Below are 19,169 nucleotides of genomic sequence, written 5' to 3'. Positions count from 1 at the left end.
CAGGTAACAGACAAGGGAATCTGCACAGCGCTTGTCTCCAGAGCACATGAACTTCAAGTACTACGGAAAAGTAGGTGTGTGGACATATATAGATACTTACAAATGTAGGGTGTTTTCCATTAGAAGAATTTCAGAGGTTTAGCACTCAGATTTGAAATTCCAAAATTATGGTCACAGCAGTTCCCCCAGGTCCTTTGACCTCTCTGTCCCTCAACACAGCTGATGGCTGTCCTTGCCCTGCCTCAGAAGGATAAATATATCCTTACTTTCGATTGAATTCATTCATCTATTCATTCATTCATCAAATTCTCATTGAGTACCCCACTACTCAATTCTCATTGAGTCTCCCCACTACTCTCCTAGCTTCCTCTTAGCAGGGTTTCTCAGACTTAGCATTGTTGGCATTTGGGGCTGAATGATTCTTTGTTGTTGGGAATGCTGGCCAGTGGAGGATGTTTAGCAATTTGTCTCTACCTGCAAATGCCAATAACTCCTCCTTTCCACCCCTAGTAGTGAAACCCAGAAATGTCTCCAGACCTTGGCAAATGTCCCCTTGGGGGATCAAATTGCCCAGGGCAGGAAGTGGGTAATGCTACCAATCATTTCCTATGACTAAAAACCTAAGTCCTAGATTATTAGCTTCCAAAGGGCTGTGGGCATCATACTTATTTTGCTAATCCACAATCACAGATCTAATGCTTTCTCCCCACTTACTGTAACATCTCTTACACTGAAGATACACCATAAATATGACATCAGTGACAAGAAATTGCACTCTGAGCCTGTAGTTTTTATTGTTTCCATGGCAGGGCAAAGGCTCAGAAGACACACTGTTGGGTTCGTATCTTGTGATATGATGATTAGAATCAGATCAATGATTATTAGAATCAGATCAATAGTCTGTAAAAGAACCACTGCCAAAGTTTAAGCTCAAAGGTACAGTATAGTGTTAATGAATGTTTGGAATGAAACCAAATTAGGCTGTATCCTAATTGTGTGACATCAAGACCTGAATGCGAATGTTGATCTTGAGATCACTGGTCCTGGAGTTAGTTCCTCATTAGCAGAGGGACGGGTTAAAGACAAACATCTCCCGACACATCCTAGCCATTAGTTTGCCAACATAACAGCTACTAAATGTTGATCCCAAGGCTCTGTTGTGCTGCTGTTCGATGTATGCTGGGCTGCTTTGTCACTAGGCTTTATAATGTTCACAGTGACCCTCAGATATGCATCCCGGAACACAGTTCCGAACTTACAAAGATGACCTTGTAACAGAAATCTCAGGAACAACTTCTGCTATGACTAGCAGCAGATATTAGGGCTACTTTGTGCCTACTTTGGAGCAGGAAAGCTGGGTCTAGGAAGAATGCACTTGAGACTATTAAGAACTTGGAGAAATGAGAGGCGATACAAATATATTTACCAGAGCCTGCTTGACTGTGAGCCCTATTGATGCAAGTCAATAAACCAGATGTTATTTGGAGCACAAAACCATTTCAAAAATGTTAGTTGTGTTAACGTAGTTGCCAGAGGTGGTCATCTGGGCTTTGTGAGCCGTGTGGACCTGGGAAGTCAGGTCTCAGGCATTGTTTTTTGGCAAGGGTGGAATTGCTCCAAAGCTCAACTACTTTCTTTCATACTATCATGAATGCGTTTTTTTCTGTTTCATTATCCCCAATTTGTTCTTCACAAGTATTCATTTTTCTAGGTACAGAAGCAAGCTAAAATTATGGGTTAGTGACAAGAGGGAAACTCTAGTAAAAACTGGAAAAACAAGAATAAACAGATCTTTCCAACTTAGGTCTTAGTTATATATCTTAAAAATGTATTTTTTAATCCACATTTTTTAGGGAAAAGTTTTAATCAATCATGAATCATAAAATTAAGAATAAATACAGCAAATTATAGGTGTCCAAATATTAAACATGTCTACATTTATTTATTTAAAATATTTTTTTTGGCCACACCTCACGCTTGTGGGATCTTAGTTCCCCAACCAGGGATTGAACCCCGGCCCTCTGCCGTGAGAGCTTGGAGTCCTAACCACTGGACCACCAGGGATTCCTCTCTACATTTCATTTAGAATTTAAGATATGAGCATGGTGAACACAGTTTTATTTAATGAGTAGTGGGAATTCTGTTGCCTCTGACTCAGCAAAACACTCTGTGCCTATTTAACTATCTGTAACCATTGCAAAGCCTTGGAGATCAAACCCATCGTGAACGCATCAGTGCTTTACCCATTTTCTGTCTCTCATAGCACCTTGCTTGTGCCTTTGCTGTGGAAAGTCCTGGCTTGCATTAGAGTCGCTAACCCTTTCCTTTTGTACTTCAGCCACTAGCCCTGTGATGGTTGAGGAGTAGGCATTCAAAAAAAATGTGTTCAATTGAAATGCCTAATTTTGGGGACCCAAATTCCATTCCAGGGGTGGGGAGTGTGGTTCTTGCATTCAGCCGAATTTTTCATGTCTTCTGTGTGCATTAGAACTGTTTTGAGAAATTGACTCCTTCAAGGTATGCTGAAGCCTTACATGCCCCATGTAGCCAAGCCAGAGGCCAAGGCAACAAACAGGCTTCGTTCTAACCTCCTTTAATAGTTTATTTAAAAAATATTAGTTGCCAAGTAAGACTGGCTTTTAAAATTTCTTTAGGTCAATCAAAATGCAGTTTTAAATAAAAATGTGAAACATTTGGTAAAGGTTTAAGTGCTAATCTTTTTTAATTTGCTCTGTTTCTATATATTTTTACATTCTCTCTATATAGAGAATATATAATGTGTATTATATTCTATATAACATATATTCTAGATATTTTTCTCTCTTTTTTCAACTACAAGTTAAATGAGTATCTTAAATTTAATTTTGACCAGAGGTGCACTATTAGTGGAATTCGCATTTTATCTCTCATTATTCAAATGGTTGTCTCTCATGATGTAAGGAAGGTGGTGTATGATACCCAAATAAAATGCAACTACAGGATACAGTCTGACAGCTTTATCCTCCCATGAATGGCTAAACCAGTGGTTAAACATTCCAGAGGTAAAGCTTCACTCTAACGATCAGTTCAGGCAAATCAGACAGACCTGATTTTAAAATTCTGCTCTAGTCTTCAATCATTGGAGACCCACCCTTGGCATCTTGCAGAGAAATGAGGCAACTGGCCCAATTAAAGTAGAAATTAACATAACTTGTGTCTTAATGAATATTGAAAACCAAAGAATGGATACTGATACAGTATTGATGTAACTAGTTAATGCCTATTTTTATTGTTCTTTACTAAAGTAGTGTAAAAGATTGCGCACAAGATGACAAACTTAATGTTTTTGATCTACACAGTTTAACCCATTTTCAAAGTTGAGACTTTTGCACGTACATCCTGGTCCTTCTGCATATTTAAGAGAGGAAGGCAAACGGCCAGATTTGGATATAACTACAAGTGAAACTCGAAACCCGTTAAACCCTTGAAAGTTCTGACATATACGTTCAAAAGCATTAAACCCATCAACTGTCTATCCAATACCTCACTGCACTGTGCAAAGAGCAAACTCATTTATCTGACATTATCACTATCTTATATATCCTGGAGGCAAGCAGTCCTTGAGACAAAGGTGTATTGGAGAAAAAAGTCATGCAGAGTTTGGTTGAGAGTACCTGTATTTGGTTTTGGCTTTCTTCTTTCACAGACAATGCCCAGAGCATGCTCCAACATGGAGAAACCTGGCAGGGCCTTAGTCTCCTCCTCAACACACATAAATGACTGTTTTCAGTAACAGCAATCAAGTTGTCATCCTTAAATGAATCTCAATATAGAGAATGCACAGGTTTCTAAAAAAATAAAAAGGTAAGAAACCAGAAAAATATATAGTTAAGAGGCCCCTAAATGCTAAGGGGTCAACTAATGTTGGCTGTATCATTATACTTTTAATCTATCGCAATATCCGAATAATGGCCATTGCATTATCAACTGGTATTTATAATAAGAATTTTCACGAACTTGAGATTAAGAATTTGAGGTGAGGGGCTTCCCTGGTGGCGCAGTGGTTGAGAGTCCGCCTGCCGATGCAGGGGACGCGGGTTCATGCCCCGGTCCGGGAAGATCCCACATGCCGCGGAGCGGCTGGACCCGTGAGCCGTGGCCGCTGAGCCTGTGCGTCCGGAGCCTGTGCTCCGCAACGGGAGAGGCCACAACAGTGAGAGGCCCGCGTACCGCAAAAAAAAAAAAAAAGAAAAGAACTTGAGGTGATTATTCCTTTACCTCAGTGAGATGACCTGGAATATTTAAAAACTCTTTTAACACACTGAAGAGTGAGCACCATCTGTTTTCAATCTGTTTAGATAGAAACATTCTTTATATTCTGAAAATGAATTCTATACTGGTTTATAGACAAATTCAACATTTAATAGTTAGTTAGAAGCTTCTTGAGGAATCCAATTTTCCTTATTTATCTTTAAATAATTTTGATCAAGACTTCATATATACTTACACCAAGTCCTCTTCTAACTTCAGCTGGTTTATCACTATGTTCTACATTCAAACTCGTGAATTATGCTTTACAATGGACTCCATTAAAAAAAAAAAGCTAAATTAGAAAGCAATATCTAGGTCAGTAGTTCTCAAACTGTACATAATCACTAGTGGAATGATTAAAAATGCAAATCCCTAGGCCATACGATCAGAGATTGAGTCCATAACCATGGAAAGAGGTCTTTATTCTACATCTTCAATAAACACCGAATTGCACCTGATTCAATTTGTCTATATAACACTTTGAAAGCTGCTCATGTGGTTTAAAAAAAAAAAGGCCTCTCACAATTTCTACACAAAACAGTTCTCAGTGCGCATGGCAGTTTCTGATACACAGTCAGAAACCGGGAGTCAAAATTTTTGTGCTTTACAAATCCTGAAAACTATGTGATGAATAAGAAACCCTGTCCTATTTTTTTTCAATATTTTAATTCCTCTTAGACCATAATGGCTAGATATGAGTATTAGAATTGCAACATTCAGTATCCCAGAGTTGAAACTTAAGAGTAATTTCTAAATTGATTTACCCTTGTGTTTTTTGGGGGGTTTTTTTTGGAGAAAGCTTAGAGGAAACTGAAGGTCCTTATAGCAATGTCTTGGTTTAGGAGGCTATATAGTTTCTTGAAAGCCAATTTCAAAAAACAAAACAGAAGACAGCCTGTACTAAGAGCTCTTAACCTAAGAGAAGGAGCCTTAGAACAGGAAACGAGAGATTAAACAATAATGTCAGGTAAATCATTTCCTAGACTTCCGGTGATTCTTGGCAGCAAAAGGTTGTGCTTTGGGAAAAAAAAAAAAATCAGCCATAAAGTGACTAATTAATCAAGTGACTTATTACAAGTAAGAAAACCCAATATTTGTCAAGATGGGCTTTTAGCAGCTTGCTGTGTTTGCATAACCGCAAACACTGACTTTTTTGCCATTCTGCATCTTTTCCCAGTGTAAAATTTAACAATTTTCTGGATAATTTGATTAAATAAATACAACAGGGCCTCTCAAGTTGGCCTGCTTGTGCTTGAATTATTAGACCAAGACAGGATGAAATTTCATGATACCCAGTGCCTGAACCAAAACAAGTTATGTTTTCCATGTCTTTTCTAACATAAGGAACTTGGTGTCATGGTGATAAACTTAAGAGTCTAAAAGCAAAGAGACTAGAAAAAACAGAGCCATGATCTGCTAAGTCAAGAAAACATTTTTGCCTCAATTATAAGCATTGATCTGTGTATACTGCGTGCCTGACACACAGAGGACAGTCAATAAATATTTGTTGAAATGAACTCATTTCTCTGGTCTTGAATTAGCCTTATGACATTCATTCTTAATATTGTATATAAAGAAAAAGTCTAATGGTTCATCTTTTAGGGAAGTCTCCTGAATGAATAAGACTTTTTTTTTTTAAACCTGCAAAACAAAGGCTAGTCTGCAAATCAGTAAAACAGGAGCCGAAAATGAGCCCTCATATGATTTATACTATTGAGTCAGGCGCTCAGCTATTTCTCTCCTGATGGCTAGAGTTATCTCTGAAAATCACCAAATCTCCACTCTACTTTAAAGCAGCAACCGTAAGATAATCTCATAGATAAGTGAAACAATTTCACTGAAGTGCTATCCTTGACATAAAATGGTTTTTCACTTCAAAAAACAAAAGAAAAGGTAAAATAAGACAATCCAGCTCAGTTTAATTTCAAACGTTAATATATTTTCTATTTTATATTGAACATATGCATCTGTAACCCCTCATTTGCAGCAACTATCCCATCCTCATAAAAGGGGCAAAATTTGTAAGATGCCTCTTAAAATAAATATTCTTCTTTATAAAATAATAAAACTTCAAATAAATATTCTTTACACTAAACAATATGTTGAAAAAATTAGAAAATAAAGGTAGAATTTTACTGTAACTGTACAATATACATGAAGTCCAAAGGGAAATCAGAGTCTTACAATAAAGGCTTTCTGTAAGGCAAAATACAATCTAAAAACATACTGATTGATTCACATTCTTCCGAATGTACAACATATTAGTATAATATTTTGTGACTGTGCCATATAGTATGGCACAACTTGTTTTTCACAGTTGCAAATATTATTGTATATACAAAAATATAGCACATTATCTCTGGAGAAAACAATGGGGAAAAAAAAGTCATTTGCTAATTTACAAATTTTGCAAGTACTATTCACAAACAAAAACTTTGCCTAGGAGTGTCTGTTGCTTTAGCTTATGCAACATGTAGGTTGCCAAGATCTGCATCACATACTCTGAGCTCCATTAGCTGAATTCTAACACGCGTAAAATGGCACATGGACAAAAAGCATTTCGCTGCAAACAGCAAAGGATATCCCAACCCTCTATCAACAGTGCCAAGATTTCTAACTGTTTAGTTGGTTGCATATGTATGTGTTAAAAAAAAAAAAAGAAAGAAAGAAAAAAAAAGGGAACAATCCTTATCACAGCAATATTCCTGATTAATGATGCTATGTTGGTTTTTCAAAGTTCCTGGGTGGGACAGTGGGAACTTTGCAGCAGACTGTGTTTGAATTTTTACAACGGCATCCAGGCCTGTTCACCCGGTCATAACACCCCTGGCACAATTTAAGGCAACCCTTGGCTGGAAGGTAACACCATAAACAAGGCAAAAAGAGGGACATGACGCCCATGGCCGACCACCGTGTACAACAGTGAGACTGGCTGCAGGAACACGGGTTGTCAGCACAGTTGTCCTCGTCATCATTAGAACAGTGATAGAAGAGGCCTTTCACACAGCACACGCAGGTCCCGTAGTCGATCACGTTCTGGGCCGAGCAAAGGCACTGCTCGTGGCAGATCCAATCCGATGGCAGAGGCCTTGGGTAGGTGCACTCCTTACATTTGCACTTGCCGCAGTCCTCACACCTGTAGGCGTGCAGCCCCAAATCCTCCTTGCTCAGCGGCTTAAGCTCACCTGGCTGGAGCTCTGATTTGGGCTGCACCCGGATTATCCCATCAGCAACAGGCCCCGAGGAGAAGGATGATCCCAAGAGCCTCTGTTCAGAGGAAATGCTGCTGGTACTTGTCCTAGTACTGCTGCGAGACCCCGAGCTGACTGTGCTGACGGACCTGGACAGAGTGGCCCTCGCAGAAGCGTGGGCCTGTGAGTGCTGGGGCCTGGGGGGCTGGCGGTGCTCAGGCAGACCGTGGAGTCTCTCGTGCTTGTGCTGAGCGGAGGGGCGAGGTGCAGGCTTGAGCCCAGGTCTGGGGACCACAGTAGGCCCCTCTGTGTACTCATTGGTGTTTCGGATGGCTCTGATCTGATCCAGAGACAGCACGTGTACCTGCTGGGCGAGGGCGTCTCTGGGGTCGGGCTCCCCACGCTGCCTGCCACCGTCACGGGCTGCCTGCAGCAAGGGCTGCGATCCGCTGCCACTCTGAGCTCTGGCCTCCATCAGGTCTTGGAAGTATGCTCACCCCAGCAGGCTTAGAACACATCTGAATTCCTGCGGAAACCAAGAGGAAGGAGACGGTTTACACTCCAGGATACTTCCCACTCTCCACCCCCTTGAGTTAACTCTTCACTCCCCACCTCCCCCAGAGAAACAGGCTTTCAAGCGGAGTTGCTGTGGAGGGGAGTTGCTGTGGAGGGTATTCGGACAGCCATCTGAGCCACGCCTGTACCAAAAAGTAAAAATTACGGCTGTGCATCAGCAATTCTTCAATCCTGTGATGTGTGGTGACACCAGGCTGATCTTTGTTTCAATCGCGTAAGTAACAATTCCTTACTCAAATAAGCATAAAATCTGCAAGGTTCAGGTTCCATGTAAAACACTGTGGGAAAGTAGTGTTGGAATATAACATTGATACTGACATTTTCAAAAGTTGAATACCTTTTCAGATTCTGAAACAGGTTTAAACTTATGATGGTCATTTTTGCCTTAAACATCAATAAATACAGCCTAGAAATTCTTGGTTCTTAATTAAGTCTGCTTTTGCATTAAATACCTTGAACTATTCTGTAACTTTATAAAACCTCATAGGATGAATCTGACATGCAAAAAACTAAATATCCCCCCCCCAGGAATAGTTATACATTTTATACAACAATCATGAATTATCATTAACTACACAGTAGCACAAAGTAATAGATTTAAAAACACACCAATTCAAATCCTGTCAGGTGCCAGGACTACAATAAAGCAAACTTACAACCAGGAGCAACAAAAAGACAGGAACTTATTTTCAACTTCCCAACAACTTGAGAATCACATATTGTACAACCCGAGAGCCTGGGAGAACATTTTAAATTCTGCCAAAATCTTAACTACTTTGCGCATTTCCAAGAACCTAATAAACTGATTGGCGGTAACAGGAAGTGTTTTAAAAATTCAAGTGTCACGTCTCAAATCTATCATCCTGACAAGTAACCGCTTAAATGGCCACCTCTCTGTAAAATTTCAAAACTACCACCCCCTTTGCCAACCAAGTCTACAATGACTAAAAACGCGCAAAAGTGGACCTTCATCCAGTCTGGCTTTTTAGAAAAGAGACACAGGCAGGTGACACACGCCTTCCAATTCGGAAAAAGGCAGAGCTGGAGACCGGATCTCAGTTCCAACAGAGAGGCTAGACGAGATCGCGCTGCTCTTTGCTTTCACTCCGTTTATCGGCTCTATCTGCGCCCCGACACGGTCCCCAGCAGGTGGGACACACAGTCGGAGCCCCAAGGGACTTTTTTCCGGGAGGACTGACGCAGCCCAGAAGCCAAGCTGGCCCCCCTGCGCACAATTCCGAGACGGACAGACAGGCGGGGGACGCGGGCGCCTCGGAAGGGGACGTGCCCTGAAACGCTAGAGCGCGCTTCCCCCCCTCTTCATTCGCAGATAGAATCTCCCCCACCCCAGAGAACTGCCTCCCAGCTCCAAGAGGGAGCCACTCCACCCTTAGGCGGAGGTCACACCGCCCATTGCAACACGTTGCGGCCAAGGCCCTCGAACACGGGGCACTGGCCCTGCCTTGGACATAGAGCCGGTACTTCGAGGTCTAACCCATGCACACCGGGCGACTCCACCCTGCGCTGACCGAAGGGGCATTGCCTGCAATCTGCAAACGCCTATATATTGAAAAAATATATATCTATATACATGTATATACTTCTTAAAGTCAAATAAAAAATGCTTTTAAAAGAAAGAACATTTTCCAGGGTCCCACGCCGGGCGTGCAAGACCCAGATCCCCAAACTGGAAAGTTTCCGCGCAGATTTGCTTGCAGTGCAAAGTAGCATCTTTGCGGGTAAGGAGGTTTACTAGAGAGATTTCTGCTTATCCCTGGCCTCCTTCGCAGCACCCCTCCTTCCCCCGCTCCCTCGCCCCCGCCCCCCCGCCCCCCGCTTTGAAACCCCCATTAAGGACAGTGTGTGATCAGACTAAGGATTAGGGGGAAAGGACTTCAGCACAAGCAAGGGTGGGGCAAACCGACACAGAAACCGCTTTGTAAAAACGCACAAGATTCCGAATTAAGAAACAGCAGCAGCAACAAAAAAGTGGATCAGCCCATCAAAGGAAAAGGGAGGGAAAAAAAAAAAAACACCTTAGCCACTTTTGCCACCTACTTTCAGGTAATGGAAAACGATCGCGACCGCTTGATGACTTTCTTCCTGTGCTGGGTCGGCCCAATCTTCCAAAAATAAAAAAAAGCATGACCCAAGCCGACCACGGCGAACGGAAAAAAGAGAAAGCTGCACTTCCGAACCGCAGAGACGCGGCGCCAGGCAGGGCGACGCTCCCACCCGGCTCCGTGCTCGCCTGTGTTCACACCGAGCAGAGGCGGAGGCTCCCTCCACCCGGCACCCTGTCCTTTTTTCACCCGCGAGGTCTAGCTGCCCCCGCGAGGCGAGCTACCCACGCTCCCTCGGTAACCCCGGCGCCCCTGCCTCGGGACAGCCTCTCTCAGGACGTGCCTTCCCCGGAGAGGAACAGGTTAGCAATGCGGGCGCCTGCAACGGCGACCTGGAAAACACAAAGTGTTTTCCCTCCCTCTCCCGCTCTCAGCGCCTAATTCGCGGCCAGTGCACCGCCGGGACCCGACTCGCCGCGAGCCGTCCGCCACCCCAACCCCCCAGAGCGCGGGCGCGTGGGGTCGGGGACACTGCACCCGGCGCGCACTGCAGCCCCCGCCGAGGCAGACAGAGCCCGAGGCGAGGCAGACCCGCGGGCAGCTCCCGGGTTCCCCACGGAAAACCTGCGGGGTTAGAGAAAGGGAGGCCGGAGGAAAGACAGACCCCACTCCCGGTCCGGCTGCACCTACTCCATGTTGCCCACAACGCGCCGGCCACGGAGCCAGGACGGGGAAGAGCCAGCCAAACGCGCCTCACCGTGATCGCGGCTTTGCACCAACCCCTCTCCGTTGGATTCTCTTCTTCCTGCGATGTGCAAATAAATCCAGCCCCGATGCAAACTTTTTCCCCTCTTGCTTCTAAACTCTGCTTCAGCCTAACTTCCGAGCAATCGGCTGGACGAGAAAAGGAGAGGAAAATCCGGAGCGAAGTACCCAGGCGATGAACACTCTGGAGTTCGGGGCTGGAGGCGACCCCCTTTCTAAACGCGCACGCGGAGTATTTCCTCTTTTTTCTCAATGAACTGGAGGCCAAAGCGCCAACGGCGAGTCTCCTTTCTTGGCAGATGAGCGAATGAGAAAAGAAAACGGCCTTACAGGGAACCTAAAGCCAGATGGCCAAGTCGCGCGGCCGCGGCCGCGTCCGAGCGGAGGCGGCGCGGGGGTGCGGGGCGGCAGGGCTGCGGGCCGGGCGGGCGCGGGGGCCTGGGCGCTGCGCGCTCCGCCGGCCCCTCTCCTCCGCTCGCGCTGCGGCGCGCAGCTCTCGGCGGTGCAGACTGGGCGTTGTGGAGGCGCGGCGGCGAGGCCGAGGCGGGGGCGGTGGGTGCGAAGGAGGAGGAGAAGGGGGAGGGTCTGGGGCCCGGACGGGGGGGCCCGCCGTTGGCTTGCGCCCTCGCCTTTCCGGAGGAGGCAGGGAGCAGCTCTGCGGCGGCCGCGGCAGCAGTAAATGGCGTCATGTGGATCCGAGGCGGAACAGAGCAGTTGTTGTCCCAGAGGATATATCGCATCCGGTCCCAGCTCATTGGCTCCGCGGGGCTACATTCACTCACACTCCAGCGCCCGCCAGCGCTCCGAGCCGCAGGAGGCATTCAAAAGGGCAACTGCGCCGCCCCGCGCGTCCCTAGGCTGGTCCTGCCGCCCGGGCGCCGTCACGCGGGGTGCCCGCGGGGCCGGGCTGGGCACGGCGGGGTCAGTTTATCTAGTTTCAAGGAAACACTGACCTTAAGGTTTCCCCAGGGGCCATGAGGACGAGCCTTAGTTCGGCTGGCCTTAGGGAACTTTCTCCCCGCCACTAGGAAAAGGCAATGAACATTTCAAACTAATCCGGGCCACGCAGCGTTAGCATTAAAAGCAAGTTGCAGGTTTTGAGACTTTATTCGGAATCCATTGCAAGCCAACCTCTCCCCTTTTCTGTTCCCCCTCGAGGGGGCGACGGGGAGAGAAGAAGGGGGAGGGGAAGGGGAGCGGGAAGTGAGGTGGGAGGGCTATTGGTTTATTCTTTGTCTACTGGATTAACCCGATTATACACCAGGCACCAGCACAAACCGCCACTCCCACCTCAGAGCTGCGTACGAGAGGAACGGAATGCAGATTCGAGTTTCAAGTGCCTTCTCCTCTTGCCGGGATTTGCTTTTGATTGTGTCGTTTTTCTGTTTAATATTAGATTTTAATTTTAAAGGGGCAGTTAGCTACAGATGGAGGCTTTCTGAAGATCTTTCTTACTGTTTTGTTTGACGCAACAGCGGAAGGAAACTGTACAATACAGGCCTTCTTAAAATTAGTTAATTCAGTCATACACACATAAACGATTACTAAGGGCGACATCACGGGCTTCTGAAATGGGAGGGGGCACGCTGTTTCACTGCAGATGTCCTCCTCCACTCAAAGAGTCACCCTTCATTTCCGACTCTCCTTGTCACGTAGAACATTTCCCAAGAAGATCCTATTGTCCATTTTGAAGATGGTCTGTGTTTTCCCACTTTAAGAAAATATGTATACGTATATAAAGATAGAAAATGCATACATATGCACTGCTCTAACTGCCGTTCATTTACTAAGCAAACGTGCTTGCACGTGAGAGCACCGGTGGGAAATTAACACCCCTCCCAACACACTCCTAATGTTGGATTCTAATGATTTACAGAACGGTTTTACTTTACAGAGAAGCACGGTCAAAACTCCCGAAGAGCACCTGCGATCTCGCCGTGCTGGGGTTAGAGTTCTTGAAACAGTGCTAGGAAAACGTGGTTGGTGCTAGATTTCCCGGGTCCGGCTCCAGCCCACATCCGTTCACAGCTACCCTGGCACTCGTTGCCTTCTCCCGAGCTCTCGTGCTGGAACGTCCCCGGACCGTTCCCGGCCGCGCTGCGCTCTCGCCCTGCCTTCTCCATGTTTCTCTAGGGCTCTCTCTCCTCGCCCGAGGTTTGGACCCAGAGGTGGCAGGGGAAGTGGCATGCGTTATTTCCGGGCGCTGGCCTACGTCCCCCCACCCCTCGGGTGAGGGTGGACCGGGCTACGTCCGCCTGCTCCACGGCGTCCCCGGGCCTGAGGACACGGAACGACTGCCCCCCACCCCCACCCCAGCTCTGGCCGCTCGCCCGACGCCCGAGTCTTTTGAGCCTCCGGGTGAACTCAAGCGCCGCGGCGCTCACGGCCCGTCGGGCCACCAGGGGGCGCCCGCCCGCCCGGCGCGGGGCTGAGGTGCTTTCTTACCCGGGACTCAACGAAGGCAGGCGGAGGTGCCTTCCAGAATGTACCTTGGGCCGACTGGTTCACAATGAATAAAAAGACATTTATTATGTAAGTGCAACAGCAGGTGGCTTTCCCTACCCTCTTTTCGGACACATTCCTTTTGAATGTGAGATGAGGTACCAGGTGCAGAAGAACCCCGGTTTTTACCGAGGGGACGGACTTGGGGGCCAAAACCAGGGTGTGCAAGGCTGGTGGGAATGCGCTGCCTGAATATGGCCAAGTCTCCGGCAGAACAGGTGAAAGAAACGCCTTCTCTTCGCTTCCTCAAACCCCTGCACCCGATGGCTGCTTCTTAGGAGACACTTGTGCCCAGGCTGTGCTCCCAGCGCTGCAGGAACTCTGTGAAAACACGTTGTTCTGGTTCAAAGTATAAAATGGAATTTAAATTAGAAGCCTCCGGCTGCTGAGAGTACCTTCCATTTTTACTGAATCAATAGAGAAGAATCTAGGAATTTATACTTATCTTTCATGAGCTAGAAGGAATCCCATGTAATCTAGCTCTTCCTTCTTCCCCAGCAGCCTCCTGTTTGCAAGCTGGGAAAACATTTACCCTTTAACTTAAGAACAAGGTAAAAACGAGAATCTATTGGAGTCTTTCTAATTTACTCCTTACTATTTAATTTATTATTTATTATTACTACCTTTCAGAAGTGGTGTATAAAGCACTATATTCTGCCTGCAAAGTTTACTTAGTTGTCATCCCAAAGAGGAATTATGCTTCCAGGTATGCGTGTGCATGCACACACAATGAAGTGTTTGGTGCAGCTATTGTAATGTGTCCCAAAATTGATTCTCATGTTACATGCCAAAATTATAACTGGGGTTAATTTTGGAAGATACTTTAAATTTTGAAAGGATGTTATGTAAAACTTCACAATGAAGCCCATTTTCAAACGTGCTGTGGAGGGTTCTAGAGAGGCAGCCCTGATGTTTGAACACGTGTTCCTGTTCCCTGATGTTGAAAAATGTCCAATCCTTGGAAATGCCTGCTACACTGGTACTCACCTCTAAGTTCTCTGGAGGGACCAGGTAACATGCCTTCTTACTCTTACTCTAAACTGACATGAATTTTGCCTCCCCCAGTCTTTGGTAGACACTGTGGACATGCTTCTTTACCAGTAGGTCTGTTGGCCAAGTTAAGTCAGATATTTTCAAGGTTGCACGTAATCATCTGAGCTTCTGATTTATGTCTTAGTAATGGGAGAATGTAGTTTTAAACAACTCTATTTCCAGTTTCTTTGTGAGATTGACCAAACCACTTGGGCTTACTTGGTTCAGGCCCAGGTTTGATAACCAGAGAGATATCTTGCAGTGATATGATGTGTTTTTAAGACAAAGAAGAATATTGATTACTTGGTTATTTTATTTTATTTTTTTTTAGTTTTATAACCAAGGTGAATTATATATGTATTCGTATTTAAAGATGGCCCAGAATACAACAGCGTATACTGCTTCCACGAGTAACAATTTAGTATCCCAATTGCCTTAGTAAACAATTTATGCATGGACTCTTCTGGGAGGGACCTTCCTAAGTTAAATAAATGGTTTTGCAATAATGACCTTTTGATTTGACAGCCAGGACTGTAGTCATTTTACTTTTTTGAATTGCTTTGAATCTCCAAATCTATAGCTGCTACCTTTTGGAGGGAACTGGAAGTGGCTGCAATAGGAATTCAAAATAGAACACTTGAGTTCTTATCTACATCCCTAGGAGGACTGGGGACAGCTTATCTCTGCATCTGACCTTCTTTGGTGATGTCCTTTCATCTAAACTGGGGGAAAGATCTGGAGTTATCCCTGGGTAAGAGAAGTGGTTTGATGAGTTGATCTTAAACCAGAGGCTCTGATTGGTCGGGTCTTTTTTCAGAGATCTTATATTCAACCTGAATCCACCTGGTGGTTTCTACTGGTTAATCAGTCTTCCTGCTGGCTCCATGCACTTTATTACTACAAGTTATGCAAAGTCAGAAGTGGACTGAATTTCTGTAACAAGGCAAAATTTCTCTGCAGTCCAACATGATTTTTCTCATTATATTTTCAATATATTTATCCGTTGACCTTACAGTCAAGCTTCTTTCTTTGTAGCACTGATGTGTGCAGAGAAAGTCTAATCAGTGAGACCACAGCATTGTTGCTTTGCCTGTCCCCAAATAGCCCTAGGTTTATTAGTTTTATTCTGTTTGTTTTTAACATTTGATCCCTTTATTTTGGAATCTTTTTAACCCAGATGCTAAAGTGAAAATCATAAATTGAAATGAGTATTTGGATATTACTGGCCAAGCTTAGTAGCAGTAGGAAGATTTTAGCCTCTGAATAAATAGGAACTTTGGGTTTTTTTTTTTTTTTTTTTTTGGAACTTTGGGTTTTATACTTCCCATTATGTGGACCCGTGATCAAAAGGGCATAGGAAGTTCATCCTGTTCTCTAAGGAAGATTTCATCAAACAGATTCCACGACAGCCATTCTTATGATCCAGAAGACATAAAATCCAGGCTTCCAGCCAGCCCTGAATTAATAATCTCAGTTAACAGGTCAGGTCTAAAAATCTTCAATATGGTAAATGGAATATGGGTGCATGCAGATTCAATTTGTTCTTCCTGTCCTGTTCCTTTGCACAGGAAGTATTTCGAAGTTTCAGTGAATTGTGAATCATTTGAGAATATTGTGGTGTTATATAAACCAGCTTTTCTATACAAACTGTGTATTGGGTGTGACTCTTCGAAAGGCTAGACTGCTCCAAGGGTCTGAGGGAGTCTATGTCAGGACTGCCTTGGACTTAGTGGGCTGGAACTGAAATAGAAAGGTTCTTCACCATCTTATTCTTTAAAAAAAATCACTCTAAACGTTATCCACTCAATAAGTGCTTTCCAATAAATGAATGAATTAATGAATGTAATTAAAATAAGTAAATATTTTTTGCCTTAATTTTCTTTCATCTTTTTTTTGTTAAATTTATTTATTTATATTCAACTGTGTTGGGTCTTCGTTGTTGCGTGCGGGCTTTCTCTAGTTGCAGCGAGCGGGGGCTATTCTTCGTTTTGGTGCACGGGCTTCTCACTGTGGTGGCTTCTCTTGTTGCAGAGCACAGACTCTAGGCATGTGGGCTTCAGTAGTTGTGTCACCGGGCTCAGTAGTTGTGGCTTGTGGGCTCAAAAGAGCAGGCTCACTAGTTGTGGCGCACGGGCTTAGTTGCTCCACGGCATGTGGGATCTTCCTGGACCAGGGCTCGAACCTGTGTTCTCTGCATTGACAGGCGGATTCTTAACCACTGCACCACCAGGGAAATCCCTTGCCTTAATTTTCTTAAAGCAAATAAAGAGTTTTTGGATTTTTTAATGGCAGAACTTGAATCATTCCGTTAACCTGCAAATTACTACTGTGTTTTGTGTAATTATTAGGAAGTGACTGAAATAAGTTTGTTCAGACCATGATTTTTAACCCCTGAAATAGTAAATACTATAAAGTTTCAAAAGAAATCTTAAAAAAAAAAAGAAATCTTTATGGAAATTTTATGTGTTTGGAAGAAAATCCACATCTATTCTCAAACTATATAATAAAGAAATTAACAAAAAGGCTGATCATGGGGGGCTAAAGAATAGGTAAAAGAAAACTCATGAATTTTTTACTGAAAAAGTCCATTTGGCAAAAGTCTAAGTATATTAATAATTAAAATTAAGTACTAATCTGTAGTTTCAAATTAAGAAGTTAGCACTTTGCTAACCTTCAACAAAGCATTTTTAAAATAGCTTCAAGAAAGCCACCAAATAGTGAACCATTTTCGCCTTTCATGTTCTATGTGAAAGTCCCCTTGCAATTTTGAGAAATATTCTTCACACCCTGTTTACAGTACAGCAACATACCTGCATTATACCCTAAAAGATGTTAAAATCATGCACGGGCAAAATTAGATCTAAAAAAAATTTTTTTTTTAGCCGTCATTCCTAAAAAAAAATGATACTGAAGGTTAAACTGTTAAATGTCATAATAGGTTCCAGAGACGCTGGGAGTTTAAGAAATCTGGAATTAGGTTCAGGCTAGGTCATTTGGGGCCAATCTGATCGGGATGCCCTGATGCTCAAACCCCCTCCCCCGGCTTTTCATTATTCCTGGATTAAAGATCTCAGTCCTTAACCCAACTTCCTGGTCCTACAGTCCAGCCCCTTTTCCTTCCCAGCCTCCTGTTACTGCACACCCCCTGCTTTCTGCCTTGCTGCTGTGACTATTACCTCTGTATATGCAATCTCCCCTTTCACTTTTCTGGCCTTTTGCTGTGTTAACTCCTACTTATCTTTCAAATCTCTGTTGTCTTTTTCTCAGGAAACCTTTTTTCTGACCCTTTGACTAGGTCAAACCTCCCTTGTTCCTCTCCTGACCTTCTCTGCTGCAAACATACATATAATTGAGTGATCATTTATTAACTGTCTCCTTCGCTGTATTCTAAGCTCCATGAGGGCTGGAATCCAAGTCGGGTGTTGCCTGCCATTTTACCCCCAGCACTGAAGGGTCTGGCACATATAAGTAACTCAAACGTTTTAAAGTAAGATGAATGAATGAATGAATGAATGAGTCAGGCAATTAACCTTAGTGCCCAACTATAAAAGAGTTGCTGTTAGGATTGGATGATATGAAGTATCTATGAAGGCTAGCATATGGGAAGCTCTCAGTAAGTAGCAGTGATAATTTCAGTTAAATTGGGCTTGGTAGTTTATTTGGTAAATGAATATGGTAAATGAATATTTAAATATGGTTTTGCCTCCATATTTTCAAAAAGTTTTAAAATTACATAGTAAGCACAATTTGATTTATGTGTCTTATTTGTTTGTGCTTATGTAGGGATAAAAATAGAGATTTAGAACACGTTTTGACTGTTATTAGCTATATTCAACTATTAATAGTATTTCAAAGAAACTTTAACCCTACACTGATTTTTGTTTTCATGTGACCTTCTCAAAGTAGGTAGAGAACTTTAGGGAAGATGGGACTTATTTAGCTGATGTGGTTGTTTCTGACTGGAATGTCTCCTCATTGAATTACTTGTTCAGGAAATCTAGAGGCTTGAGAAATGCGAGTTCCTTCTTATTTGAGAGTGGCTTTGACATTTGGGCTCTTACCAACACTGAATTTTTCAGTGTATATTTTGGGGATGGAGCCCTGTGTCTGAAATGGTATTAAAGCTCTATCCTCTGTTAGGAAGAAGATGCACATTCACTTACATTAAATGGTGTGTGGCAGAGGTATTTGTTGTACACTGGAAGGCTATGATGTTCCGTTGTTCTAAATTCTTCAGGTTATTATGATTCTGTGAAGGTGAATGTGCAATGACTCAGAATAATAATATTTAGAGGCTTGAACTATATAACAAATCCTATTCTCCAGCATTCTGGGGAAACACATGTCAACCACTCTTTCTTATTGAATATCAACATAGCGTGGCCTTCTGGAGGCAGAATTCCTCTCTTCATGGCCTTGGCCTGGGAGCCACTGGTTCTATCACTATGCTCAAGGGTTTGAGAGGAGAACCAGCTAGTTTCTGGCTGCAAGGAGCTGACAGTCTAAATGGCAGGTGAGACAAATAGCCATGAAAATACTGAAAAGCCATTCAAGGGCATCTACTAAGTCAGTTTTCAACTGGCTGACATTGGTGCTTGAGGGTTTGTTGGCTCAGCCGAGTTAAGGAGGATCCCAAAGGAGGCAGCCTCTGAGCAGGGCAGTGGGCCAGTTGTTAGCTGTCTTTGGGTCTCAGGGTACAGGTCTATCATTCTCCCATTTTGGCAGTACATTTTGAGTGGTTTTTTTTTTT

At 43.9% G+C, this 19,169-nt stretch overlaps 2 protein-coding genes across 3 annotated transcripts in view; one reads left to right on the top strand and one right to left on the bottom strand.

Moving 5' to 3' along the window:
* Positions 1–4,694: 4,694 nt before the first annotated feature.
* Positions 4,695–11,312, bottom strand: SPRY2 (sprouty RTK signaling antagonist 2). Of its 2 annotated transcripts, none has more exons than XM_027116007.1 (2): positions 10,878–11,312; positions 4,695–8,007 (listed from the first exon to the last, which is right to left on the bottom strand). In XM_027116007.1, exon 2 carries the CDS (start codon positions 7,954–7,956, stop codon positions 7,009–7,011), a length of 948 nt encoding a protein of 315 aa, XP_026971808.1. In that variant the 5' UTR covers positions 7,957–8,007; positions 10,878–11,312; the 3' UTR covers positions 4,695–7,008. The 2 variants fall into 2 exon arrangements, with proteins under 2 accessions (XP_026971808.1, XP_026971809.1); XM_027116008.1 differs by lacking the exon at positions 10,878–11,312 and adding an exon at positions 10,116–10,868.
* Positions 10,202–19,169, top strand: part of LOC113625303 (atherin-like) — a 31,604-nt gene continuing 22,636 nt past the window's right edge. Inside the window, exons 1-3 of the mRNA XM_027115726.1 lie at positions 10,202–10,482; positions 10,573–10,751; positions 11,190–13,417. Of these exons, the coding sequence (XP_026971527.1) occupies positions 10,202–10,482; positions 10,573–10,751; positions 11,190–11,863 (1,134 nt within the window). The 3' untranslated portion in view covers positions 11,864–13,417. The remainder of the gene's footprint in view (positions 10,483–10,572; positions 10,752–11,189; positions 13,418–19,169) is intronic.

Source organism: Aethalodelphis obliquidens, unplaced genomic scaffold (genome assembly GCF_003676395.1).
Source record: "Aethalodelphis obliquidens isolate GAN/ISIS:26980383/991018 unplaced genomic scaffold, ASM367639v1 scaffold15, whole genome shotgun sequence".
Classification (NCBI taxonomy): Eukaryota; Metazoa; Chordata; class Mammalia; order Artiodactyla; family Delphinidae; genus Aethalodelphis; species Aethalodelphis obliquidens.
Note: the sequence above shows the minus strand (reverse complement) of the source record. Positions and strands in the feature narration are given on the sequence as shown.

Coding starts and splice junctions, on each gene's coding strand:
- SPRY2 (XM_027116007.1), bottom strand. CDS start 7,956: ATGGAGGCCAGAGCTCAGAGTGGCAGCGGATCGCAGCCCTTGCTGCAG.